We start from the raw sequence: 27,439 nt of genomic DNA on the forward strand, positions 1-27,439 counted from the left end.
GATTTTCCTTGTCCCTGTTCACTAATCACATTGTCTCTGAAGTCTTTAGAAATTGTGCTGGTTTTGGCTGGGTTAGCGTTAATTATCTTCATGGTAGTTGTTACGGGGATAGGTTTCGAATTTGTGCTGAAAATATGGAGACCAAAATATAGTGTTGACAATACAGAGATGTTTTTCTTACTGCTGAGTGGTGCTTGTACAGACCCACGGTCTTTTCTGCTTCTCACCCTACCCCACCAGGGAGGGGGATAGAGGTGCATAAGGTGTTGGGGGAATACACAGCCAGCACCCAACGGACCCAAGATATATTCTGGACTATACGACATCATGCTCAGTATATAAAGTCGGAGGAAGAAGGAGCAAGGATTTGGCGTTTGTCGCGGTCCCTCGTCCACAGGGGAAGGTCGGGCTCCTCCGCAAAAGGAGCGGGATGGGGCGGGGCGCCGCGTGCAACTCAAATCGCCGTTCTGCCTCTCAGCCAATGGCCGGAGCACCTTCCCGCCGCCAGCCAATGGGAGTGCGGCACTCTCCGCCGCCAGCCAATAGGCTTGGGGGGCGGAGCTTGGAGTAACGCTCGGAGCTGTGGCCATGGCCCCGGAGCGCGGCGACCGCTCGCTCCCCGTCGGTACCGAGGGTCTTCCCCGGGTTTTCCTGCAGAGCCTGCGGACTCTTTTCGATATCCTGGATGACCGACGGCGAGGCTACGTGCACCTACGGGAGATTGAGTCGCGCTGGCGGGGAGCGGAAGCCCAGGAGCTGCCCGCTGGGGTGATGGAAGGATTGCGGCAGGCGGCGCCGGCCAGCGGGTACCTCACCTTCGAGAGGTTCGTACTGGGGCTGCGGGCGGCCCTGCCTGGGACTGAGCCGCCGGTGGAGGGTGGCAGCGGCGGACAGCGGAGCGCGGAGAAGCCGCCAAGCCCTCGCTGTTCCGAGGAGCGGCGGGGAAAGAGCGCCGGACAGCGGGAACGGGGGCACGGCCAGCCCCGAGGCCGCGGTGAGTGGCGGGACTGGCTGGGGGTCTTCGGGCTCGCGGGGATGATGGCAGCGCCAGGGCCGGGGACTGGCGCTCGGAGGTCGGGGTGGGATCCCGCGGCTCACCCTGCTCCCCTGTGCCCTCTTCTGGGCACAGACCCGACGGTTCCTGCAGGGCCGCTGTGAAACTCCCCCAGTTATTGTTAGTACTGGTTTGGCTTCGCTGAACTCCGATTCCGGCGCGAATATCCCAGCGCCGCCGCTCGTCCAGGGCTGTGCTCCCCTCGCGATGCGCCGGGCTATTTATAGCGCTGACAGGAGGAATTAAGGTCTTTGCCGTAATGTGTCCGTGGTTGTCCCCTGGCGTAGAGTCTGTCCTGACCATTTCCGGGGGTGGGTGGCACAGCTGGACTTCTCGGAGAATGGCTGGGTCCTGAGGACCCCAAAGCCGAGCAGCTTCGCTGGGGTGAAGCTGCGGTCATTGAGCAGCCGTGTGCTGGGTGGGCTTTGTGCTGGGCTGGCTCTCAGGAATGATTCCTTCATGATGTCATGCATGGTTTAGACAAAAAATGCAAGACCTGATCCAGCTTTTTGGTTTGGATCATTCCACAGCACTATTCCCAATAACAAATAATTAATCAATGAATAAATGGGAGAGCAGTACCAGGACGATGCTGTCCTAGGCTCTGCTCACAGAGCTCACCTGTACATCCCTGTGGACTCTGCCCTTTTCACGGGATCTGGGCTCCCTGTGCTGGCTCTGCCAGAGCCCTCCAGGGTGGTACATTGAGCATAGCGTGGGGGAGACTGTTTCGCTGGCATCTTGATTTGTTGCTAGTCAGTAGAAGATGTTATAAGGAAAACAAGGCTTCTGGGCTTATCTGGGTAATAATTCTTTATCTAGGTTTGTGAAGTGCTTTGAGATCAGAGGAAACAAAGTCTGTGTGCAGAGCCGGTACATGTTATTGCACCACCTGAGTGCAATGACTTCCTCCACCTTGGGTAGATCAGGCTGGTTTGCCTTCCCAACCCAGTTGCTTCTGCTGGGTGGAGAAGAAACTTTTAACTGTGACTGAGGTTCTCTGCTTTCCATTTTTGCCTCCAGATTAACCACTGGAGCTACATATAAGGGAATATTATTATGCAGACTAACTTTTCTATCATCAAGAGTGTAAATCTGGAAAAACCTGAAAAAAATCCGGCTTGCTGAATAGACAGCAGGTTGAAAGCTCTGCCCTGGGAAGAAGCAAGCAGATGACTGCAGCAGCTTTCTGCTTGCTGAGGCTCTTTCCATTACAGGGTGATGTTCTATAATTGTCCAGAGCCTGTGGGCAGGGTTAGTGCCTCAGCCGTTACTGCCAGCATCCCACACTGCAGGGCTGTATTTTGCCAAGAGGCCTGAGTTTCAGGTTCATTTGGCAGCTTAGAAAATGGTACAACTCAGATACTCCATTTCTTTTAGCTCTACATCCTGCACAATTGCCCAGTGTGCCACTCTACAGGTGGTTTCCCAGGGTGCAGTTGAACAGGTGGATGTTCTCAGCTGGCTGCAAGGGAGTTGGGCAGTGTTGTGACAGGATATGTCTCCATCTCTGCTGCAGAGATGTGTGGTGGGTGCTGGGAGCTGCCTGTGGCTGCAGGAAGACCTGTCTCCACTAAGATTATATCATTTGGGTGTGAGGCTACTCTGAGCCTCCAGCTGCATGTGGTAGCTTCTGTAAGACCCCAACCAAGTGCAGTGAGATGATGTATTGGTACTCATAAGCTGCAGCGAGTGGGAGGAAATGCTCCCTGCCTGCATTTTGGTGGAAGAGTGTGCTCACAGAGGGCCTTCCCAGCTCTGCTTTAGGTCTGAGGAGCATCTACACATGTCAGAGGTGATTTGGATGTGACTCATGGCAAAATGGCAGAGGTTGGGGTCAGGTGGTTCTCCTGGCATGTCCAGGGGTGCAGTGAGCCAGTGGGACAACAATTCTGTTCCCTCTCCCACACTAACCTCTGCTAGCATGTGGGCAGACCTCAGAAGTGCTTCTGAGGTCCCTGCTTAAATCAGCTTCCAGCTTCTCTTCAGCCCAGCAGTGCTGGTGCAGTCTGCAAGCTGCTGCTTGGCACCCCATGGTCCCTGGGGAGCCAACAGCACCCACTGGACACAAGGATGCTGAGGTGGATATTGGAGAAGTCACAGGGCAGGGAAGTCACCATAATGATGTCCCTATGTACCTGGTGCCATCACAGCAGTGTCTGAACGCATTGCTCTTGGGGGTCTTTAGTCCAGTAGTTCCCCTGTGAGCTGGGACCTGGAGAAGTCAAGGCACAGAGCAGAAAGAGCCCGGAAGTGTGTCATGGCCCTGGGGACTGGCTCCTCCCCAGCACAGTGCTTTCCCTTGGTCCAGAGGTGGCTTGGCTCTAGCATCTGGAGAGCTGCTGTTGGCATTAGCTGGAGGGAGGGGATGGTTTGTAGGGGCTTCTCTGGGCCGTTGCCAAGGGTACTTGTGGAGAAATGTAAAACAGCCATGAGGTGTCTGCTTGCCCTGGGCAGAGTGGGTCCCAGAGGAAGGAAGGAGCCTGTCCATTATCACATGGCAGGATCTTTTCCACTTCTGGTGATCTGATCCTATTCTTTCCCTAAGAACAACTATCCCAGCTCATTAGCAGGGGTCCTACTTTTAGCCACTAGCTTGTCAGCTCAGGTGTGCGGAGCTTGGTTGGTTAACCAGGAGCTCTTGCTTATCACGGGTGCAGCTCAGCTCAACGCAGCACTTTTAAGTAACTGTAGCAAAAAAAAGTTTTATCATGTGTTTGTCCTGCAGCTCCTATCAGAAGTGCTTTTGGCTTTGCCTTGGGATTCTGACTGTTGAGAGTATCTTTGGTTTTGGGGCTGTTCCTCAGTTTTTTTGAGCAGGACATACTACATGTCCTAGGTCTGCTAGGACAATGTATGTGGTCACACCAGTCTTGCTGGGTTCCTCCCAGATAGATTTGGGTATATGAAACCAGAGGGAGCTGGCAAAGCAGATGGATGGGTGATATCAAATACTTTGTGTTCGCAAATGCTTTATGTTCACTGATGTGCTAGAGACCTGTCTGTGCCAGAGTACTTGCTGGGAGGTGGAGTGAGATACTGTGATGGACTAGAAGGAGGACTTTGCCCATGGTGACTTCTTTCCCCAGTGACACAAAGTGACAAACTGAGGTGTCGCATTGCCTGCGCCCCGAGCCTGTCTTCTGTCCCTGAACCAGTGTGACTGTGGCAGCAGAGGCAGCCCTGGTACAGGGCTCCCACACTTCGTACCTTCAAGATGAGGAGTGGCTCCTGTGGCCATGGCTTGACGTTCCCCCCCGCCCCCCCCCCCAGCCCCCTGAATTATCAGGCTAGCCCAGAGGTCCGAGGCTTTGAGGGGAGGAATATCAGGAGATGGCAAAGGTTTCCAAAAGAGGCTCTTACCCCAGGTATGTTGGTTCAGCTCTCTTTATTCTGTGGTGTCCAAGGGGAGAGCGGGGCAGAAGAAGACGAACAGGAAATGTCAGGGGTCTATATAGACTTTGGACAGGGTGGGCTTCCCTGGCTCTCCACCAACCCCATCGGGGCAGGAAGGAGGGGTCCAGAGTTATCCTGATCAGAGTCACAGGGTCCTGGGGAAGGGGAAATAGAGTGTCCATGAGCTCACTGTAAAAATGGCTGTCTTCTCCTGCCATATATCCTTCCTCTCTCATGTCCATGTGCTCAGCTGAGGAAACTTGTGAAGCAGAGGGAAGAAAATTGCCTGCCCCTGTGGTGCTGCACACCCTCTCCTGGGACTCACAGCCCTTCATGTGCCTGCGGCAGGGAACGTGCAAGACCTGTGCCAGGCAGCTCTGGTTGGATGTGCGAGGGGTGGGGGTGCCTGGCAGACGCGTGGGGAGCTGTCTTGGGGAAAGGGCATTTTCCCCAGCTGCCTGCCATCACTTGCCGGCTCCCTGCTGCTCTTCTTGAAAAGCCAAGTTGGGAATGGAACTCTTGAGGAAGCCTGTGTGCAGCCAAGCTGTGGGACTGAGTGGGTGGCATGAGAGAGGGTGTGCTGGGCACTTGGCTGGGGACTGGGGCAGGAAGGAAGTGAGCACCAGGCTGTTATCCAGACTTGCCTGGGGATGTGCTGGCTGTACCCCTGGCTGCCCTGATGCTGTGGTTTGGGACAGTGGGGTGTCAGGGTTCTACTCTACCAGCTCACATAGCAGTGGATTGGAGCTGGCTTGGCTGTGACTGCAGGGCTGCGTTTCTGGTGAGGGTGAGCAGTGTGAGGATTGTATGGCCTTTACTGCAGGAGCCCAGGGAATTCCTGCTCTGGCTGATAGGCAGGAGGTGCCTGATCCAGCCTGGAATCTGCCAGTATGAACTTAATCTTCAAAAACAAGTTATGCATAGATTTGCATTAGTGCCATGTGGTTTTAGTAGATTGGTCTTCTGCAAGATAGGATGTTGGGGGTTTAACAAAATTTTGGAAAATCTACAGTCTGATTTACATTATTGCATCATAGACATAGTGTATGGGCTGGATATCTACATGGCCAAGTCCATCACCAAGCAAGAACTGCCTTCAAGAGAAGTTGGTTTCCTGGCAGAGCTAATGCCACCTGAATGGAAGCAAGGTGTCCCATGAGGACACGTCAGGGCAGGCAATATCAGTAATGGTTTAGTTGCCCTGGCTGGGAGTGGACCAGCTTTTCCTGGAAGCTACTTGTTTTCTACAGAAGATGACTGAGATCTGTTGCCAGCCTGGCACAGCTGAGTCAGTCATCTGTTCTGCCTGGACAAAAACAGGAATAGGTATTCAGGCTGGTGGTTTGCTCAGTCTCTCCCTGTTTGCAAGACTGCCCTGCAGATCATCTCACAGAAGTGGCCCTGGGGAGGATTTTGTTGAAAGTAGCTTGTGGCCTCCTGCCTTCCTCTGTTCCAGGTGGTGATGTAAAGTCTGCTGGGCAGCCCCACGAAGACAGTGGCTACCCAGGGACTGGGGACACTCGGAGGCTTCAGAGAGGTCGTGCAGAGCACCGGAGACACACCATCACCAATGGCATGGACTTCAGCATGGTAAGGGAGTATTGTGGGCTCCCGTAAGAAGGGGAAGGTGGGTTGCAGAGGTCCCTCATTGCTGATGCTACCTCTGGGCTTTGGCTTCCTCTCTGTCCACCCTGCACAAGTGAGTTGTGGGACATAAGACAAATCCTGATATTTGGATATGAAGGTCTGTTGATGTGTGTGGATGTATATTATTTCCAAGTTGCTTTCCTGAATCATGCCAGACAGGAAGGAGGTGGATCCTTCTCCCAGAATGGGGTCAGCTCATGAAGCCAGTGTGCTGGCTGCCTTCCCCATGGGCAAGGTCTTGGGAAGAGGAAGACAAAGGTGGAGGTGTGGGAACAGATGGATCTCTGGGCCTTAAGAGCACCCCAGCGAGGGTCAGGTATGCTTTGTGCTGTCAAGCAGTGGGGCCAGGCTATGCCCCCTCCCAGATGTTCCATATAGATCAGGGCTCAAACATGCGGCTTCTCTTGACTTCCAACAGCTAACAAAGCAGAGAAATCTGCACTTGGCTTTCTTGCTAGCAAAGCAGAGAAATCCACACTGAATTTACCAAGGCAGCCCAGGATGGAGGGGTTCGCTCCCCTCTCTCCACCGCTGAGTGGAGAGACCTGGATAAAATTGCCTGGGTGATCTCATTTGCTCCCAGATGGAATGGAGTAGCTGCCTGGGCATGCTGTCCACAGGCTCAAGCTAAATCGTCCTGGGCAGAGAGCCAGGTCCAAGCTTGCAGGATGAGTACTTGGTGGTGCTGTCACCACTGCATTTTTGCTCCTTGCCCCCTGGTGTCACCCTGCTCCTGCAGCCCAACAGGCCTCACCAGCAGTGCTCAGCCTGTCGCTGGCCTTGGGGGACACAACATGCCCCATGGGTGACATCCATGTGCCACCCTGGGGAGGGGATGTTTGTGCAGGTAGTTTGCTGAGCTTGCAGCCTTGAGAGGGACCTCTGCTGGGAGGTGCTGATAAGAAGTGATAAATGTCGCTCTGTTTATCTGGGATTGAGGGCTCTGTTTCTTGGGGTTTTGGGAGTTGGGGAGAGAGGAAGGTCTCTGCTTCCCTTCTCTGTGTGTGCAACTCTGGGCTGGAGTACATCTCAAGGTTCCAAGCTCAAGATCCTCTGAGGGGAGTGTTGGCCACCATGTCTTTCCCCAGTTCTACCATAAGCACTCTTGCTCAGGGTTTGTGTTGCCCTGGTCTCTATTCCCCCAAGGTATCATGTGGGCAGTGGGAGGGACGTCCCCTCCTGCCCTCTCTCCCTAGATGTTGCCAAGTGCTGCACTGCCTTTCTGTGCTTTTGACCCCAGAGAAAGGGCGTCTCGCTCTTCCCTGACACCCTGAGCACAGCCTTAGGTGCTGTTTCCAAGCCTACAGAGACAGCTGGAGCAGGTTTGAGTCCAGCAAGGACTGAATCTTTGTACAGTCACCTCCCTTACCCCTTCCTGCCCCAGTGTTGGGTTCGCAAGGGACAAGGAACTCTGCCATTAGACTAATTTGCCTAAAGCCCTTGGGGAATTGCAGCACCGGTGTCTATCCTACATCCTGAAGTGCACCAGGACTGGTTCCTCCTGAGCAGGGAAGCAGAGCTGTGGAGGCTGTGCTGCAGCTCCAGGAACCTTTGCACCCTGTCATCTGGTGCTCACTTGCTCAGCTGGTGTTTTTCCAGCCAGTCCCTCATCTGTTAACCTTATTTTCCCATGGCCATGAGGGTGGCTGGGATGAGACCTTCCCTGAAAGGTGGAGCACTGTCATTTGTAAGCAGCCCAGGGCACAGCTCTGTCCCCTTTGCTTTACAAGCCACTGAGCACCAGCCAAGTACAGTGCTTTGTCTTTTTCCTGCACCAAGTGTCTCATCCTGACGAGATGCTGCCTGTCCCACACTGGGCAGGGCTGGCAGTGTTCCTCTGCTCTGGGGGATGCTCCTTCTTCCTCTGGTCTCTGTGCTGGCCAGCAAGCCCTGTGGGAGGGGGGGTAGACAGGCAGCGGTGGGCTGCACCCTCAGCTGGATGGGGGTCCTTGCCACATACAGCACCTTCTTCGTGCCCCTCAGCAACAGCACTAAGGCTCTGCACTTCTTTCTCTGGGTACGTCCCTTTGGGCCATTGGAGAAGGGTGGGGGTCAGGGGGAGGTTTTGTGTTGCAGAGAGCATTTCCAGGAGCAGCAGCAGCAGGAGCAGCCCCAGTGTAATGGGTGGCAGGTATGGGATGCAAAGAGGCTTTGGGGCTGGCAGTGGGGATGTGGAAATGCTGATGGCCTGAAGAAGGTCTTGGTATGGTGCCACTTATCCACAGGGTTCTGTTCAGGGTCACTTCTGAGCTGCACCATTCCTGATGCCCTCCAAAGGAGGAGGTTCTGGTGCATCCAGCATTTTCTGGGTAACCAAAGTGTCTGGTGCCTGTGGAGCCCAGGCTGTGCTGTGGGTGAAGGCCAGGCTGTGTTGTGGCAAAGAAGGCAGAGGCAGCAAGGCAGGAAGTTCCCCATGCCCTTGGGAGCTGGGGGAACAGCCTCATATTGAAAAGAGGAGAAGGGCCATGGGGTCACAGGGTGAGGGTGATGAATGGGTCACTGCATCAGTTGCTCTGATCCCCAGGGATGTCCCCTCATCCCTTTCTGCCTCTCTGATTGCCGGTGCCAGTGTGGCGCCAAGGGACGGCAGGAGCAGAAGGTAACAGTGGAATGAGGACCGTGAATCCCCTGTGGATGTGGGTGAAGCCCCCTGCTCTGTGGCAGCCTTGGGTCCTGCTTGGCCTATTCCAAGGGGTTGCTCTGGGGACAGAAGCCTCAGGCACGCTCATAGCAGCTCTCCGGGCACAGCAAGGACCCCACTGCTCTTCAGATGATGCTGGTGCAGGAACCTGAGCAATTGGCAGAGATCTTCTGCAGGGAGGTGTGGTGTGCTATGCTCTGCTCAGCTTCATGTGCCTCCAGGGATGAGGCAGACTGGGGAAACCGGGCTGCAGTTTTTCCCTGACTTCCAGCCTGCACAGTGAGCTAGACTCTTCAGTGTTCACCAAAATCCAAATGTGTCTGTTCTGGGGCTGACACTCACACCCCAAAGGGAGCTGGGGGCAGCTGCAGGCTGCCTCCTGCTGTCTCCCTGGGTAAATAGGTGAAGAAACATGTACCTGCAATGGTGAGCAGGAGGGTAGAGGTGACCCAAGTGTCCTTCACGCAGTTTGATTTTTCTCCCAACCTGGAGAACTTTTCTTCCAAAAATCTTCCTCCAAGCAGTGTCAGGCAGTAGTAATTTTCCTGCTCCTCTTCAGCTTTTCCTGGGGAAAGGGGCTGAGACCCTTACCTGTATCCACATGCCCCCACACCTCATGAAGAAACTCCTGGGACTTGAGAAAGCCTTGGTGGGGAGTGGGTGACATCCATGTGCTCTGTCCTGCAGCTGAAGTACATGAAGGAGCTGGAACAGGAGAAGGATTTCCTGTTGCAGGGCCTGGAGCTTATAGACCAGGCTCGAGAGTGGTACCACCAGCACATCCAGCTCATGCAGGAGCACCAGCGGCTCCTGGGGAAGAGGAGAACCAGTGCTGTGAGTCTGGGGCTTCTTCTGGCAACATGTGGGTTTGGAGATCAGGGCTGGGAGGTGGCTGGACTTGGAGATGACCCCATGGTAACCTCTTCTTCCTCCCATCCTGCAGGATTTCCCTGAAGGTGGCCAGAGTCACCTGGGGCGCCTGGTCCCCAAGCTCCAGGAGGTGAACCGCTGCCTGGGTGACCTTCTTTCCACTTCCAGCAAGGTGAGAACAGCACATCAGCAGCTTGAGGTTCTTTGTGTGATCTTAGGAATCATCCTGTCCCTCCTATGTTGGTGGCTGGGCTGATATTGGAGCTGCCAGAGTTTCCCCCAGCTCGGGGAAGATGATGGAGGACAGCCAAGAGGACAGCACAGCTGCTCTTACGACACCTTGAAGTGGGCTGGAGGATGCTTTGGGGACCTAAAGGAGACCCCTAAAAAGGTACAGCCATTGTCAAGGGACTAAGGAGCCTGACTTCTGAGGTGCTGAGTCAGCCAGTTCAGAGGTGACTGTCCTGCTGGGTAGAAGCCAGGCACACTAGAAGGAATGCTTCCCCATTCACAGGGCTGGAGACCCTGTGATGGCCTGTGCTGGGATTTTAATCCTCTGCTGGGCTTCTCTCAGTTCTTTGCGTGCCATAGAAACATCTCACCTTGAAGAAGGCCTGGGAAGAGCCACAAGGTAGAAGGTTCAGTATCTCATCCCTTCATCTTCTCTACAGACAGCAAACCCCTCCTCAGCACTGAGCAGGTTAGTCCCTGTGACATCCCCAGCCTCCACAGGCTCCCAGCAAGCCATCAACATGCTGAAGGAGCAGAATCGGCTTCTCACCAAGGTATGTGGAGCTACAGGTGGAGGAGATGTCCTTGGGGGTGCTGGGAAAGGAAGGTGATAGGATGGTACTGGGGAAGGAATGACAGGCAGTGGGAAGTGTTCCTTCAGCTTAGCCAGACTTGGTCATCCCAGAGAAGGGGGTGTGGGCTGCATGTGGAGATGTGGAGACCCTCTGGCACACAGCTGTGCCCAGCTGTCTCCAGCTGTTTGGTGGGTGAGTCAGTGGCAGGGATGGGACAGTCCTGCCAGAGGGAAAAGACTGTGACAAATGGAGGTCAGAAGAGAATGCAGATGCTGCAGCTGTGGGCTGTCAGGGAAGAGATGGTCTACCATCTCAGGCCAGGGCCAGGCTCACTGCTGGGGTTTTCTGTCCCAGCACATGGCCACAAAGATGCTCTGGGAGCCAGAGTCCCTCTGCTCTGGAGCCAGGCCAGGACAGCTGGGGGTGTTCACCAGGAGAAGGGAAGAACAGGGAGACCTCAGAGCCCCTTCCAGGGCCTAAAAGGCCTCTATGAGAGCTGGAGAGAGACTTTGAATAAGGACCTGGAGGACAAGGGGGAATGGCTTCCTACTGCCAGAGGGCAGGGTTAGATGGGATAGTGGGAAGAAATTGTTCCTGTGAGAGTGGTGAGGTCCTGGCACAGGGCGCCCAGAGAAGCTGCCCCATCCCTGGAAGTGTCCAAGAACAGGTTGGACAGGTTTTGGAGCGCTGGTTCTAGTGGAAGGTGTTTCTGCCCCTGGTTAGGGGCTGGGATGAGATGGGCTTTACTGTCCTCCTACCCAAAGCCTGTGATTCTGTGGTTCTATGAAATTTTACCAGCAACACAACCAGTTGCCAGCTGTTTCCTCCTCTAACCAGCATTTTCCTTCCCTGTCTTGTGCAGGAGGTGACTGACAAGAGCGAGCGCATCACCCAGTTGGAGCAGGAGAAATCTGCCCTGATCAAGCAGCTCTTCGAGGCTCGTGCCCACAACAATCATGAGATGAGCCAGCTGGACTCCACCTTCATCTAGTACATGCCTCCTCCCCTGCCCCATCCCCAAGCTTACCTGGGGGTTTCAAGGGACTTTTGTCCCAAATTCATCACACCTGCTGCTCCAGGTGTTGTGTCTCAAGGTCTAGGGCTGCTGGTGGCATCTCTGTGCAAGGAAGGCAGGACTCCTCTTGGGGAGCATCCCTGCCCTGCTGATGGTTTATCAGCCATGCTGCTCCTTTCCTGGTTCTAAGTGGGCTAAAGGGATGCTGTCCCCAGCCCTGTGACCCCCAGCATGTAGAAGACATGGCTGCTGTCTGTGCTGCCTGTGTGGGGTGAGCTGCTGTGGTCTTGCTGACTTAGGCTGGATTTTGGGTGCTCTTGGGAAAAAGTGATGTGTCTTCAACACTCTAGCTAGCATCTCCAGACAAGCCTGGCCCTTAGAGGGAGCTGGCTCCTGCTTGTGTTGCTGTTGGAAGACAAGATTGGAAATTCAAGGAGGCATACCTGGCCCCTCTCTGCTGCCCATGTACCTGCCAGAGGTACTGTCCTGGCTCTGTAGTGCCCAAACTGGTGGTTCTCATGGCAACCACTCTGTCGTGTTTGTGGTAGTGATACCAGAGTTGCTGTTTACATGTCTGTAGACTCCTGTAGGGAATGAGCCATAGACCCAGCCAAGATAGCCTACACCTCTGAGCTGCTGTTTTGGGCTGTTGACAAGTTGAGACAGATACCTTACTCTTTACTTGGCTTTACCTGACAAATATTTCCTGATATCTGCCAGAATAAGATTATTTGCATGATGACTGTGAAAGGAGAAGTGATGTTTCGTAGCCTGAGGATGCTCACATCAGCCTGACCTCACAGAGGGGCTTTAGAACTTGGTTTTGTATTTAACTGAGTTTGGGACAGAGCAGAGGCTGACAGCTTTTCCCTGTGCACATCTCCACATGGAGAAATGGCAGCTCTGCCTCACATGATTGTGGAGGCTACTGCCAGGGATGACATCTTGACTGTGAGCTGCACTCCTCTGCAGGTGTCTTGAGGGGTGGTGGTGGTGGTTCAAGATGGATCCTATTAGATGGTACATCTCAGGACTCCTCCTGCTTCCCACCCAGCTCGGTGATGATGCTTGAGCTGAATGACATTTGACTCTGGCTCGGTACTTGGTATCTGTGGTACTTTCACTGGAGATCTCATTTAGCACAGCCTGGCCCTCTGTATCCCCAAGTCCAGGACCTTTCTCTCTGGTCTGGTTGGTCTGACTCTCCAGGCATGATGCTGGGCACTGAACTGAGCTGGGCAGAAGGTGCTGGCTCTGCCCTGAGCTGACACATGCAGGCCAATTCTGTTCTCACTTCTGTTCTTATCTGTCAGGACTCTCTGTCCCATCCAGCTGTTTTCTTTGAGACTGAACCTGAGCTAAAGCTCTCTGCAAGGCATGAATCCCTGGTCTGCCCTGTGCCTGCAGCTGGAGTGGGGATCAGCAGAGTACCAGGGAGATGGTGGAGGAGGGGCAGCAAGGCCATGGCTAGTCATGTCCCCTGTCTGCAGGGGTGTTGGATGTCAGTTGTCCCCTGGGCATCACTGCCTGCCATCCTTTTTGTGATGCCTCCTCTAGTGTCCAGTGCCTGTTTTGCCTGAGGTTAATTAGAAATTAAACCTTTTTATGAGGGTTACCTGTCTGTAGGGATAATAAAGTGGGGTGACCTATTTAATTTATCGTTTTGTCTCTTCCCTAAATCACCCCATCTACTGCTGTCAGCCCTGAAGTCCCTGCCTGTCCTGTCTCTCAGAATGCAGGGGGAGCTGAAGCTGCAATCTGGTGAGCAAACAAAGAGCCCAGAGGTCTCTGCACCTGGACACGTTTCCATGTCCTTTCCCATCACCTCTAGGCTTCCCAGGGACTGGGGATACCCTGTCCCCTGCTGTGGGGCTGTGTCTTAAAGCCACCTGCACCCCTTCCAAGTGCTGTAACCTCATCTGTCTACTCCTCCAGAAGCTGTGCTTGGGGCTCACACTGCTCAGGCAGTGCTGGTGCAATTCACAACCTCTTATTTACTTTTAAGTACCCTTTCTCAGAGCTGGCCCACAGTGGTGACAACAGTGGCTGGTGCTCTGCAGTGACTCCTTCCCACAGGGTCAACCACTGGGGACCTCAGTGGAATGGCATGTGTGGCACGTGTCCCTCTGCTCTGTGCTGAGGTGGCAACTCATATAGGATGAACCTGAGGCTCTGCACTGATTGGGGCACCCTCCTTTCCCAGGCTGTGGGGTGAACCCTGCACCCTGCAGAGGCTGAGCCTCCCCTGCGGGGAGCAGAGCCAAGAGGAAGACCACAGTCCGCTTACTGGCAGCTGGCAAAAGAATCTCTGCCATGGCTTCTTGCAGGTGCTGCTTAGGGCAGCCACTAGTTCCAGCTGGGGCAGGAAGAGGGTTGGTAACTGCCCTTGGTTCCCATTTCATGCCTTTGCTTGGGTGTGGAGCCCATGAGGGCTTCCAAAGAAAAAGAAAGTCATGGTTCCCTTGCCAGACTGCTTCAGGGCAGCTCTCTGTGCTGCAGCCCAGGGGGGTAGCAGAACTGGCCCCCACCTCACTTTCTGTGAGACTGCAGCAGGTTGTGGGGTAGCCCTGGCAGTGCCACAGTCTAATGGGACCAGGTTTCCCCTGAGAACTGCGGAGTTCACCTCACGCTGTCACTCTGGCCTGGCCACAGTTTCTAGGTCCCTGATGGGCCTGACCCTTCCCTGTGGGTCTGGACTGTGTCCACTTTGACAGCCTTGACTGCGGGGGCTGGCTCAGGAGCCATGAGACCTGTGTTTGGTGTTGTGGCTAGGCCTGTAAGTGTTTGGGGCTAGGCCTGTAAGTGATGCGTATGCTGGAACACATGGGTGAGCATATTCCAGTGTCTTCAGGCCTTTTCCTGCTGGAACTGGGTTTGCATAGATCTGTGGCATGTCCAGGGCACTGATAACTGTTGAAACCCATTGTGTGAAGCTGTAGTTACACTGGGAACAGATGGAGCAGGGCTTGGCTGTCCCCAGCCAGAACAGGTCCTGCCAACCCACCTCGCCTCCCCACAGCCCTCCATGCTGGAGGTTGTCACACACAGGTGCAACACCATGGGGTCGACATGCCTGTCCCTGGGCATTTGTGGTGGGTGCCAGGGTGACATTGCATGGGGGGTCCCCACTACCAGAGCCTGGAGCTACTGTCTGAGCAGAGTGAGCCCTCTCCTGAGCTCAGTCTGGAGGTGTACCTGGCCCCTGGGCTGCCCAGGGATGCAGGGTCTCACCCTCTGTGTCCTCAGCTGTGCAGTTTGGGACGGATCCAGTCACCCAGGTTTATCTATTCATACTTTCTGTCTTCTCCTGCCCAGCTACATGCCCTTTACGTGTCCGCTGAGCCTGGACTCCATGCCCAGCTGCCGCTTCAGAGAAGAGCTGCTGTCCCAGCAGACTGATTATCCTATATGCCAGCAGAAACAGCTGCATCTTGGGCCCCTGACCTGAACATTCTTTTTTGCTTTTCTTCCCTGCCATATGATCAGCACTGCTGGGCCACCAGTCTCTGCTGCCCTGGCCCTGCAGCCCTCCTGCTCTGCATGTCCTGGCCTTGCTATTGTCAGTGCAACTCCTTGGGAAGCAAACTGAGGATGTGATGACCGGAAGAAGACCCTGTGTCCTGGAGATGGTTCTCGTTGGGATGGGGAGCTGGGTCGTGTAGGGCTGACTGGACTAAGGAGGTGCCTGTTGCATCTTAGACTTGCAAGTGAGTGCTGATCGTCCCTGTGATCCCTCAGAGTGTTCTCTCATCTCAGACCATCCTCGCAGCCTTGCCTGTATCCTGGGCTCTTGCTTGTATCCCAGGTTCCAGAATGCCAACTCTGTTCTCTTGGCAGGGATAAACTGCCTTATGCTTTAGGAGCATCGCCTCGTGCTACCCAGTGTTCCCTGTTCCCCCTCTCTGCCTGTGGCTGACATTTGCAGCACTGTGAGCAAAGGCCCATTCCCAGGTGGAATAGAGAGGGTCTGCCCTCCCCACTGCAGGGTATGGTGGAGGCTGAGCTTCTGCTCACCAGCATGGTTCATTTCTGGGGGGAGTTCATTTCCCATCCTGAGGGCATCAAGCACAGCATCCATGTTCTGCTTCAGCGTCCCATCAGATCTCTTCCAGAGCCAGTGATTCACTGTGGCTGTGATCCCAGCCTGGTGTGGGCGTTCACCTCTGCCTGTGCAGCTCTGTTCCAAAGTACAACTGACTGAAGGCAGATGCTCCCTCCAGGAGACCCATGTGATGGGGAAGAGTGAGGCTCCCAGAATCCCTGCTTTGCTCTGCAGCTGTGTACCACAGGGACCATGACTTGAACTCCCCCACATTACACAAAGAGGCAGCAGCACATGGCAAATAGCCAGCCCTGGAAAAAGCAGCTGTCAGGGAGCAGAGCAGGGGCTGAGGTCTTGGCCAACACCCTGGAAGACCACATGCACTATGTGGGTTCCCTTAGACCCAAAGCGTCCCTTTGTGGGACACCTGTGTGGCAGTGGGTAGACATGACCCCATCCTCCTGCTGTGCCATTGGGGCACCTCTGGTTGCTCCTCCTGGGAGATGGGAGCATGCTCTGGGTGGGAACAGGCAAGTGGAGGAACAGAGCCTGCACTAGGTCTGGGCTGCAGTCACATCCCAGGGAGCCATCAAAACCCACTCATGTAAAAAGACCCTTTGACTGCCCTGCCTCAGCTGTAGACGAGGGTTAGGCACATGAGCCATTGAATCAGAGAATCAGAATCCCAGATGGTTTTGAGTTGGAAGGGATCTTTAAAGATCATTTTGTTCCACACCTTCTCACAGGCAGGGACACCTTCCACTATCCCAGCTTGCTCCAAGACCTGTCCGGCCTGGCCTTGAACCAATACCAGGGTGGAGTAGCCACAGCTTCTCTGGGCAACTTGTGCCAGGGCCTCACCATCCTCACAGGGAAGAATTTCTCCCTAATACACTAACCTTTCAGGCCATTCCCCCTTGTGCTGTGACTCCAGGCCTATGTCCAAAGCCCCTGTCCTGATCTCTTGGAGTCTCCTTAGGCACTAGAAGAGGCTCTAAGGTCTCCTTGGAGCCTTCTCCAGACTGAAAAAGCCTAACTTATCCAACCTCTCCTCAAGAGAAATGCTTCATTCCTGTAATCATCTTTGTGGCTCTCCTCTATGGACCAGCACATCCCCAAAATAGAAAGCCTGGACTTATTCCACAGGCACAAACAGCCCAACACTACACTCCTGTGTATTGCTGCTGTCTGGCTCCCTGGACACAGGGAACGGCCCCAGACATGACTCCCACTTTGCTCAATGCCTGGATCTGGGGACAGCGCTGAGTAGCAAGTCCTTTTGCCCTGGAGCCTCACCTGGGCATGTGCCCTCCTTTTACCCCCAAAGCTTCCCTGCTTTGGAAAGAACCCACAAGTGGGCCATGGGCAGCTAGGGACAACCCATTCTCAGGCAGGCAGGTTTGGTTTATTTTGGCTACTGAAAACAACTCCTGCCCATGGAGGACATCTGTGAGTGTCTGCAAGCTCAAGAAGACTCCAGGTAGGGACATAATGGCAGTAGGCATGTCCTCTGGCCCTTTTCCTTAGGGGTAAAAAATATTCCAATTTTTATTATCTAAATCATGGCATCTTCCTGTCAATAACCTGAGGGCAGAAGGGGCCGCCTGTGCTGCTAGCCCTGGAAAAAAGGTCACAGCCACATCCACGTCTTTATGCCCACAAATGGGGACCCACGTGGCAGAGTGACACAGCGGTGACAGCCCAGTGCAAGCAGGATGTCCTAGCCCCGGGTCCCACAGGCATGGCCTCTTTGCTGAAGATCACTGCCCCCATGTGATGCTGCTCAAGCTGGGAAAGAAGCAGTCTTTTGTCCTATTCATTAAATCAAGAAACCCAAAAGACATTGCCTTGGCTCCTAAGGTTTTGCTTAGCCCTAGGTGAAAATGCTTTGCACTGAGTTCAGTGCAGGTATTTTAAACACTTCCCTTTTTTCTTTCTGGAAGCATGAGTTCTGCTGGGCAGAAGGCATGCGCTTCTTTGGGATCCTTCCAAAATCTCCATTAGCTCTTCAAATCTTCCAAGACCTTCATTAGTCCTCAGGCTGAACCACTTTTTGGACAAGGCCTTGTCCCACAGGTGGATCACCCATCTCACTGTGCAAGGCTGGGAGCCACCCCAGACTCTGTGTCCAGTGTCCCATCCCCTGGGACGGTTGTACCCTGGCCAGTTTCAATAGGCCTCAGCTTGTTCGACCAGGAAGGTAATAACCAAATAATCTAACAATGCCATTATTAAACATTTTGTATTGATGGCTTAGGAAGGAAATAATTTGGGTTTCTGAGAGACATTATGGTGCTGATGCTCCTGCACTGATGCCAGCGCCTTCTGACTGTTGTCTGGCAAGTGCCTGCAGCTGCTTCTCCATGCCAGGGTGCCAGGCTTTTCCATTGGGTTAGAGGGACCCAGCATCCCAGCAGCATCCCTGATACCCCTGCATCCATGACAGCTGGAGGCACATGGCTGATTCTGGGGATGTTCTTGGTGAGGTCTGCAGGAGTAGCTTCAGCCCTGCAGTGTCCCAGAGTCTGCACTGCCTGGACATCTGCACTTGTCAGCTCCTGTTTTATTTCTCTATTCTAAATCCTTGGGGGGTTTTCCAAACCCAGCCATTTTTCACATTTTCCTTGGGTGAGTAGACTGTTGCATCACTGCCAACTCCCAAAAAGTCATAAATCTCCTTAGCCTTCATAAAATCAAGGAATTAGGAGGAAAAAAACACCCCCCCCAAAAAAAAAAAAAAAAAAAAAACCAAACCAAAATGAAAAGCCCCCCCCAAAAAAACCCAAAAGCTTTTTTATGAGCAATACTTTAAGATGATGCTTATTTCTCTCCAAAGTCCTCAGTCTTCTTAGCTCTCTTTGCTCAGCTTCTAGTGCAGCACCCACCTCTAGAGCAAGTCCAGAATTATGAAACTAAAGGGGCTACAAAAAAGCTAAGTATTGCAAAACTTAATTGGGTTGTTGAGGCTGCGAGGCTTGGAGCAGCTTATCCCACAGGATCCAACACCCCCAGGAATGACCCAATTGCTTTGCATCCCAAAGGACAGCTGTGCCAAGGGGGTCTGAGGAGGCACAAAGCACTCACTGTGACTGCACCATGTCCTGGGAACAATGGCAGCTGGAGCCCCTCGCCAGTTCCTGTGGCTTTTCCAGGGATTTTCACCATTTCAGTAGGGGCATGAGCTGCTTTTCCTCCTCCTGCTTTGCAGTGGGATTGGCAGCTCTCCTGCTCACAGGATGCTGGTGAGGTGCTAGCCTCAGGATGGGATGTGGGTCTGCAGAGCAGGATTTCTTCTTCAAGGTCCCCAGCCCCCTGGGCCCCTCCTGCCCTCCGGAGGCTGCCTCTGGCTGGAGGCACCAGGGTGATGCTTCAGGGCCAGGGAACTTTTACCCATCCTTCCAACTGCCAGACCAGCTGCAGGGTTGAGAAATGGCTGGTGTGTGCCAGTGTCAGGCTGTGACAGCCACCTTGGTTAACTACTGCCACAACTCAACAGTTGCTGGGTGCTCTAGCAGTGCCTGTGAGCATGCTAATGACTCCCTCCAATGACAGATGGGTGGGGGAACACTGCCACAGACACTGCTGCGCCAGTAGTGCATCCATGGTAGTGCTCTGGGAGATGCTCAGCAATTCAGGCACTGCTAGAGAAATCTGCCTCAGGCACACACATAAGGCCATGAGCACAGCAGCACAGCTGTGGCTGTAGATGCACATGCACATGCAGTCAGCTGGCTGAGGCTGCACACTGGAATCCCAATAGGCAGGGAAGGATCTGGCTGGGATCCTTGGGTGGGGAGAGGGTGGGAAAGTGCCATTTGGACTAAGGCTGGGAAGAGAGTGCACATCGTGTCAGCCATGGCTGGAGCCCTCAACTCTAGCAAAGGAAATGGCTCTCCTGAGATTTCTTGCTGCATTTTGGGATGTGTAAAGGACTGGAAATGAGCCTGCTGGCTGGAGGGGTGTCCTTAAGGGCTGTGTACCTTTGCATGGAGGCAGTGACCATCTGTCACAAGAAAAATCCATTATTTGGGCCGCAAATTTAACTGTAGCATTGTTAAGGCAGTCACTGTTTTGAAAAAGGACTGTTCCAGGCTTGTGGGGAGATCTGAGCCAGTGTGCTGGGGCTGCTGTCATGGCTCCTGATGGAAAACAATGGAAAAAGAGACAGGCAAAACCAAGGAGTCCAGACAAGATGTTTCTGTGATGCAGAGCTTTCCCCAGAAGGACTGTAGGGTGGGGAGGAGAGGGAACAATGTAGGACAATTCTTCTTGATGTTCCCCACCTCATGGTGGGGGGGGCGATGGGGGCGGGGGTGGGGGGTGGGGGGGGGGGGGGCACAGGGGCATACCAGGAAGCCCTGGATGTGCTGGGAGCCTGTTTTTTATTGAAGTCCTGCCAAAGAAGAAAAGAGACCTTTCCATTCCCACAGGCTGAGTTTCCAGTATGAGGTCTTGGATCAAACAAGTGTAGTTTGATGCCAAAGATTTGCAGGAGCCCTAGGACAGGATGGGACAACTTCTCCAGCTGCAGTGCTGTGCTGCAGCATAGAGGGACATTACATTGCCCTCGCAATGTGAAGTCAAACCCTCCATGGGATACTGGTCCTCAAACCAACTGTCAGCATCAGAAGGAAGACAGATGATTTTGCTCAATCCAAAATGGAACCACTTCCGGTATCCTTTCCCAGAACTAAAGAAAGAGGTGCTGGAGCAGTGTCAGCTCCTTGGCTTGGGACTTGATGCTGGAGAGCTACAGTATAGCAATAGGAAGGTGGCTTATGCCCTAACAGAGATGCTCCTGCCTCCTGAACTTGCTGCTATGGTACAGTGCGAGGATGGGAGATGCTCAGAGCCCTCCTAAAATGTTTGCTTTTCCCTAACAACTCTAGGCATTTGAGGGAACCACTGGGCAGAGAATTTCTTCATGCATCAGCAATGGGAAATGAGCAAATTCACTGTACAGAAGAGCTGATGCAGATATGCCTATACAAACCATATCCTTTCGGGTTACTTGAATTCTCCTTGCAGATCAGTACAATAGCTGAGCATGGAGTAATAGGTTCTGTTTGGAACATCAAGGGACACAAATCCCTCATATAACCAGGTTCAATGTAGATAACTGGGGAATAAGAGACCATCCAGAAAGGATGTGGGTTTTGGGGGACAGTGGACAATAATGCTTGTACACACCCCAGGAAGAGGAGATACCCTCACGCGGCCTACTTCCTCATGCCCTGCTAACTATCATCTTGTCACTTATGGGAACCTTTGCAGCATCCCCAAGGCCCTGTTCACTTCAGGCTTCTGGGTGATGAGTAGCAGGGTTGGCAGAAGGGCCCCTCAGCTGCCCCCAACAGCACCCTGTTCAGTCAGAGCCCCCTGATGCTTTGGTGGGGCTCAGCGGGGACAGCCTGGGTGCCTCAGCCTCCTCCAGGGAGTCTGTTCTTGCTGTGGGTCTCCATGGGGCTGTGGTGATGGCCATGGGCTGCTTCAGTGAGTCTGTTGCCCTGAAAGCCAGGCAAGAGCTCAGCCTCTGCATGGCTCAGCTGCTCACCATGGCCATGACCTGTTGCTTGTGGGGATGAGCTGAGATTGCAAAATGTGGTTTCTCACTTGGAATTGGAGCCTGTGGGTAGTGTTGACCAGTTTAAGAAAAGTGACAAGTAGTTCCCTGCTTTTTTCCAAGCAGAAGATAATTTTCCCCTCCATCCTGCCAGCTCTGTCCCCACCCCACCACCGTCCTCTCCCTCACACTGAGAATGGGGATCAGCCCCTTGCCACAAGGCTGCCCAGGAGGATCTGCACGTGGTGCTCCCTTCCTTCATGTCTCATGCTTTGCTTGTGTTCATGCAACCTGTACTAACAGGCTTAGGAACAGGTGAGCTTGCAGTGGCTGCATGGAGCCAGCAGGATGTGACTATGACCCTGGGCCTCCATGTGCCAAGGACACCCCTGCCCTGGGGCCACAGTGTAGGGGAGGGATGTTCTGTGTGCTCTCCTGTGCCAGCATCCACGGGCTCATGTCACAAGCTTGGGGAGAGAGTTCATCAGTTGTCGTGCCAGGGCTGTGGGAACAGGGCTGTCAGCCTGAGGGGCTGCCCTGTGCCTTGATACTTCCTACTCCTCTGTCCTGGCAGGAGAGAGCTCTGAGCAAAACAGCCAGGAGAAACCAATGGGGCTTTTCTGGAAAAGCTACTTCCTGGCTGATTCAGTGCCAGAACAACAGGGATCCCTGCTCATGGACTCCCTCAGGGCTTGCATCACACAAACACTGTCCTGGAAAACAGGAGACAAAAAAGGGTTTAGAAAGTGAGGCAAGAATAGAGATTTGTACTTGGATTTGATTTTCCTTCCAGGCAAGTATCCTTGCCAGGAGGGGGATTATTGCCTTGGATAGACCAAGATCCTTCCAGACCTTCAATGTCTCTAAAAGGACAAGATTTAGGCTTGGAGCCAAGGCTGGAATACATCAGTGGGCTGCCATTCACAAGGTGCAGAGGCTCAGCAGGAGCTGCACTCAGTCAAGAGCTCACTCCTGACTGAGGGAGGTTGTTGCATTCCCTTATTTTTTTACTCTACTAGTGTAAACACTGGTTGGATTTGCACCTTCACTGGCCACAGACTCAAAAACACCCTAAAATGCCTCACATGTGTGTGCTGTGGCCTTAGTGCTGGGACTGGTGAAAGCATCCCCAGAAATTCCTGACAGATCCTTGCTTCCATTCCAGTTCTGTCTGACTCCAACTTCGTGCAAGTGGAGATGTTGGTAAATGCACCCTGAGTAAAAACATCTTTCTGGTTCCAGGTTCACACATCTCTGCTAGAATGCAGGATAGACCCAACAGGAGGAGAGGCAGCTGGGAGGTTTCCTGATACCCCACACTGTACTGTGATTCCTCCATGCAAGGCAACGAGATACTGGGGAGTCAGCCCCAGCAGCTGGGGAAGCCCAGAAATCCAAGTCCTTTCATTGGTGCAGGACTCACTCTGCCTGGAAGTCCCTGAGGAAGAGGCACCTCTGGGCTTGCACAGTGGCCTGCATTGGTCTGCACTAGCCAAAAAATACACCTGATGCCTCAGCTGAGTCCCAGGGTACATCAGTCCAGGTTCTGAATGGAGTCACAGAGTCCTGCGGACTGAGGGCAGGTTCCCACTCCTCCCTCTGGCTGTGCCTCCAGGGCAGCTCCCAGGCAGAGCCGAGATTGGGAATGAGAGTGGGATTGGGGTCTGGATTGAGAACAGGGCTGGGAGATTTCTCCCATGGACCACAGCCTGTGGACAGGTGAGCAGCCTCAGCCCAACCTGAGACCAAAAGAACAAGTCACTGCCCTTACTCCTTGGTCTGTGCTTCAGAGGCAGATGGGGGCTGTGCTCCTTCTGGGAATACCTTTGCAGTCTCATGCTGTTCCAAATGTCCTTCTGGTTGCTACAGGCTGCCCTCCAGCCAGTCCCTCTCTGTCCCTGATGGTTCTTGGTCTGAGTGCCTGTCCTAGGGTGACTTTCTGATGCTTGTATCCCCAGTTATCTGTTCTGTTTATGCTGGATATTCTGTGCCTTCAAGACTGGTTCTGAGGGTGAAGGCAGAGAGAAGACAAAGCACGGAGTTGGTTATCAGAGACTGCACTCCTCTAAAAGCAACACTCCACATTCTGCACTGGACTGTGCTGTCTGGGCATGGACGGAGCAGAAGAGAGCACTTCTTTGCTTTTTAGCTAGTTTAGCCAGTTGGAGGCAGAGAAGTTTTCCCTGGACTGTTGTTTTTTCTTTCCCTTTTCTTGGACCTGTTTGAACCTGCTCTGGACCTGGACCCAGGGAGCAGCGAGAGCTTTCACTTTGTGACCTACTCTGGGCAGCAGCCTTTCCCAGCGCCGGAGGGACTGATAACAGAGCGACCAGCCACAGGAGAGACTTTCTGAAGTTGTCATCTCTTCAGAGCAGCAAATGAGCTTTGTTGTCTGGTATTGTTCATTTTTTGGGCTGGGGAGTGCTTTGCCTGTTATATAAACAGGTTTTTCCCACTTCTCTCCAAGGAAATTTTCCCTGAACCAGTTGGGGGGAGGGGCAGTGTGGGTTGGCTTTCTGGGGGAGCCCCCTTTTGGAGGTCTTCTCCCAAATTTGCCCTACACCAGGACAGTGCCTCTGCAGAGGAACCCCCTCAGGAGCAGGTCATGACCCGTAGGGCTTCTGCCTGGGCTGAAACCAATGTGCTGCAGCAGCTCTGGAGTCTGTTGTGGGATTGTTTGTGCATTGCTCAGGGCTGGTGTACGCTGGACCAATCCCAAAGCTGTTTAATGTTTGTGGTTTGAATGGCCCCCTGCACTTGCTGTTGTCTGAGAAGCTTGCAGATGGGAGCAGAGAACCCTGTCCCTAACCCCTCCCTTTGGACCGCAGCCTGTTGCAGTATCTACACGATCATTGTGTTCTTCCTGTTATTACCCAACCTCATATGGAGCTGCAGGGCCACTGACCAGTGCTCCCAGATGTGTTTATCCATGTTTTACAAAGCCATTGAGAAGCCCTGAGTCCCACAGGACAAAGAACAAACCCCACCTCTCAGAGCCACCAGCAAGTTACTTCTCCTGCTCCAGTGTCTCCTTTGATCCCTCATTCAACCCTGCAAACCTCACCCAGGTGGCCTTTTGTTGGAAGAGATAGATTAGAAAACCCCTCTCCTTTGTCTGGGGAAGTGGAGATCCCCTGCACCGCTGGGTGACTTAATGCACTCTCCACCTCCTCTTTTCTTCTTTGTACTCACATTCCACTCCGCCCCAGGGATTGTTTCTCCTGCTCCACAAGCTTTTCTGCCCAGCTGGGATGGGTGCCAGCATGCCCTGTCTTTCCTGGGAGTCTGTGCCTGTGCTTCTCCTTGGAGGAAGGCCATGTCTCCCTGAGTCACTGAGCTGAAGCCCATGTCCACACTAGCTGCAGGGGATGTAGAAATACAGATGAGTCTTCAGGTGCCTCAGGCATGCTGGTGCCACATCCTCATCCAGCTTTACCTGGGATTAAGCTCTCTGTGTTTATCCAGGTATGGGGTGATCCAAAGACACCAGTACAGTAGGGAGTTTCACTCCTGAGAGATCAATCCTGTGAGATCAGACTTCATTGCTGTGGCCCTATCGCAGTGGTGACACAGGATGTAATAATGAAAAATTGGCATTAAATTGTGGGGAACTTATTGCTGCCCCACAGGAAATTCTGCTCCTGCACTTGGTGGATTGTCTGGTTATTTCAGGTTTCAATGCCATTTTCATACCTGGTTATGCTGAGGGGATCTTGTCCCTCCCACTATCAAAGCAGTTCCCTAAAAATTCATGGTGTACCTCTGTCCCTGGGAATGGTCAAGGAAAGATGAATGTATGGAGAGCAGCACTGTGCTGATCAACAGAGGTGATAGAGGTGAGACACTGGCAGGCAGACAGATGGCAAGCAGGGTGGCAGGCAGATAGGTGACAGCGTGGCAGGTAGAAAGGCACCAGAGTAGTAGTGTGGCAGGGCAACCTGGCTGTGCCAGGCTAGCTCTCCATACAACTGCTTGCTCATTGAACCTGTTCATTTGGGCAGATTGTATGCTTTTCACAGCCTGAATTCTGCAGGTGTCATCTGTTCTTGCCTTTCATTGATGGTGCCCAAAATCCACATTCCTGTTTCCTCAGACAAACAAGGCTGCTTTCACCTCCTGCCATTGGAACAAGTTGCCTGCTTTATCTTCCATGGCAGAAAGCCTTCCCTGCCCCTCACTTGCTTTTTCACACTGAACTTTCTTGTGCCTGGAGCCCAGGCACTGCCCACCTGGGGCAGCCACCTCAGCTCAGACACCTGCTCCTCCCCTGGGACATGGCTGAGTTCCCTGTCAGTGAGTGGGGCTGTCCACACACCATGGGCAGAGGCACTGCCACCCTTGGTGCCCTGCTCTCCAGCCTGTGGTGCCTTGACAGGGCTACATGGGAAAGGAAATCTGACATGAGCCCCACCCCACCCACCCCCCCTTATTGGGGCAGCAGCTGGCATTGCCTGACCCTGGCTGGGCTTAGCTCAGACAGCCATGTTGGGGTGCTCCCTGCCTGAATGTACTGTCATGGGGTATTTGGGTATTTCTCTGGCTACACATGTGTTTGCCTGGCTGATATTCCCCTGGGAATGGGAGTATTTCCACCCCAGCATGTCCAAACTTTTGGTCCCTTCCTGTTTGCACTGGAGGTTGAGTATCCTGGGACACCAGTGACTGTCCAGGGCTTGGCACGAGCTCCCTCAGACCTCAGACCCTACCTCCTTAGGGCTGAAAGAAGGTAGCAAGAGTGACCCCAAGAAGAGGAGGAGCAGCCCACCCTTTGGAGGGAAGGGATGTCAGCTCCCATTTCAAAGCCACCCATGGACAGCCTGGTATCGGATGGCCAAGTCTGCACAAGACCAAGGTATGGAGGACACACATCTCCCAGGATGGGACCCACCAAAACAAGGTCCACCTGACATATAGGAACTTGTTCCAAAGTCCCCAAAACCAAAAGAAGGATGAGGAGCAGGGGGACCATCCCTTCTCCCACAGAGCATCTCCAACCCTGTTTCTGCTCCCTACCATCCAGAAAAGAGATTTTTTTTTTTTGTTCCTTTTTAGTTTTGGAAGACTTCATTGCTTGTCCATCTAAAGGCAAAGCAAGAGGTTTGAGAAAGAGATTAAGTGCAATCCAGAAATGATCTCTCTATGATAATCCCTGGTGCAGTTGCACTGTGCAGGATGGCAGATGACTGCCCCAGAAGGTGAGATTAGCAGCATGAAGAGTCAATAAGAGGTATTTTTCCCATAGAAATTTGAGAGGAGTCAGCCTGGGAAGGCAGAAAGGCAGCAGAAATGATGCTGTGCTGAGCCTCAGCACAGTGGTTTCCTGTGGCATAATCAGCAGCAAAAGGAAATAATTTTTTCACGTAAATTAATATATTAATGTCTTGGAATAGATTAACAGGGATTTTACAGTGTTAAGTGCTTAATGAATTGAAGTGAGGAGGTAAACCCCTGCAAACAGACTTAAAGATTGAACACAGCAGTCCTGCAGAGAAGTCCTGCTGCACAGTAATGGGCACTGCCAGGGTCAAAGTGGGGACAGCACTGGAGCTCATCCCCTGTGGGACCTCCAGCTGCAGAACCTGTGCAATAGAGTGGTGCATCAGGGCTGGGGGCTTCTGCAGCCACAAACCCTGGGCAAAGGCTTAGTTCCATGAACACCTGAGCGCCCCAATACCACAGTGATGGGCAGGGAGCTCTGCAGAAGATGCAATGCTGCAAAGTGTGCTATGCATGGGTCAGCTTTGAGCAGCAGGAAAGCTCCTTGCCTCAAGAAAGTGTTGTGAGGCAGGCGTGAGGAGCCTCAGCTCACACCCTCAGTGTGAGGTTGTGACTCAGTCTGCAACCCAGCTGCTCTAGGAGCCCTGACCTCCAGCCTTCTCTCCTTGTTAATTATTTTGTTCACTGTCATATCCCACTGTGTAAGCAAGCTGCAAATGTCCTTCTGAGAGGAAGGAACCAAACCTCCTTTGGCTCGCTGCTCCTTATGCAAATGCATCACATTATTTACTTGTGACGATATTTAAAACAGCCTCAATACACATCTGGGCTCTTCAGGGTTGTCACGAAGTTCTTAAAAGCCACAGCTGTTAATCACTGTAGTTGAGAGGTTCTTGGAGCTTTACTGTTATCTCAGGATGTTCCCAGGTCCCACTGAACCCATCTAAGGGCTGAATCTCGGGGAGGGGGAAAGATGGGGTTGAGCCTGGAGTCAAGGACCATGCCCAGAGGGGTATAGATGGGGGTGATCCCAATGACACAGGCTGTGCCCAGGGAGGAGGACTAGGATTGGGCTGAGCCCTCCCAGTAACGGTGATGCTCGAGGGACAAAGCTAATTTCTGGGGCCGGGGCGGTACCTGAGGGGCCGGGCCGGGGCTGCTCCTGGGCAAAGGAACCGTGCCTGGAGT

The 27,439-nt window shown here is 53.3% G+C and overlaps 2 protein-coding genes and 1 long non-coding RNA gene across 7 annotated transcripts in view; 1 reads left to right on the plus strand and 2 right to left on the minus strand.

Annotated features, from left to right (window-relative positions):
• The window catches only part of TMEM141 (transmembrane protein 141), a 49,387-nt gene that overhangs the window by 7,818 nt on the left and 14,130 nt on the right, over positions 1-27,439 (minus strand). Inside the window, exon 5 of one of the 2 annotated variants that reach the window (XM_085593959.1) lies at positions 4,426-10,222. The exons of the other annotated variant lie outside the window; for it this stretch is intronic. Coding sequence (XP_085450085.1) covers positions 10,179-10,222 — 44 coding nt within the window. The 3' untranslated portion in view covers positions 4,426-10,178. Of the gene's footprint in view, positions 1-4,425; positions 10,223-27,439 lie in introns of those variants that run through there. 2 annotated transcript variants of the gene reach the window in all.
• SAPCD2 (suppressor APC domain containing 2) lies at positions 573-24,680 on the plus strand. Of its 4 annotated transcripts, XM_085593993.1 has the most exons (7): positions 573-994; positions 5,907-6,040; positions 9,426-9,572; positions 9,682-9,780; positions 10,280-10,393; positions 11,277-11,404; positions 22,277-24,680. In XM_085593993.1, coding segments are annotated over exons 1-7 (1,029 nt in total). In that variant the 5' UTR covers positions 573-588; the 3' UTR covers positions 22,278-24,680. The 4 variants fall into 4 exon arrangements, 3 of the variants coding, with proteins under 3 accessions (XP_085450119.1, XP_021389322.3, XP_085450120.1); XR_014958786.1 differs by having other exon boundaries at positions 9,682-9,999; positions 11,277-24,680; XM_021533647.4 differs by having other exon boundaries at positions 11,277-24,680.
• Positions 17,695-26,496, minus strand: LOC144247407 (uncharacterized). The gene is made up of 2 exons (XR_013341109.2): positions 26,344-26,496; positions 17,695-26,295 (listed from the first exon to the last, which is right to left on the minus strand). It is a non-coding gene; the product is annotated as an uncharacterized LOC144247407 (long non-coding RNA).

Source organism: Lonchura striata, chromosome 17, assembly GCF_050655825.1.
Source record: "Lonchura striata isolate lonStrDom1 chromosome 17, ASM5065582v1, whole genome shotgun sequence".
NCBI classification, from domain to species: domain Eukaryota; kingdom Metazoa; phylum Chordata; class Aves; order Passeriformes; family Estrildidae; genus Lonchura; species Lonchura striata.

Coding starts and splice junctions, on each gene's coding strand:
- SAPCD2 (XM_021533647.4), top strand. CDS start 589: ATGGCCCCGGAGCGCGGCGACCGCTCGCTCCCCGTCGGTACCGAGGGT. Junction 6,041..9,425: donor ATGGCATGGACTTCAGCATG/GTAAGGGAGTAT, acceptor TCTGTCCTGCAG/CTGAAGTACATGAAGGAGCT. Junction 9,781..10,279: donor TTCTTTCCACTTCCAGCAAG/GTGAGAACAGCA, acceptor TCTTCTCTACAG/ACAGCAAACCCCTCCTCAGC.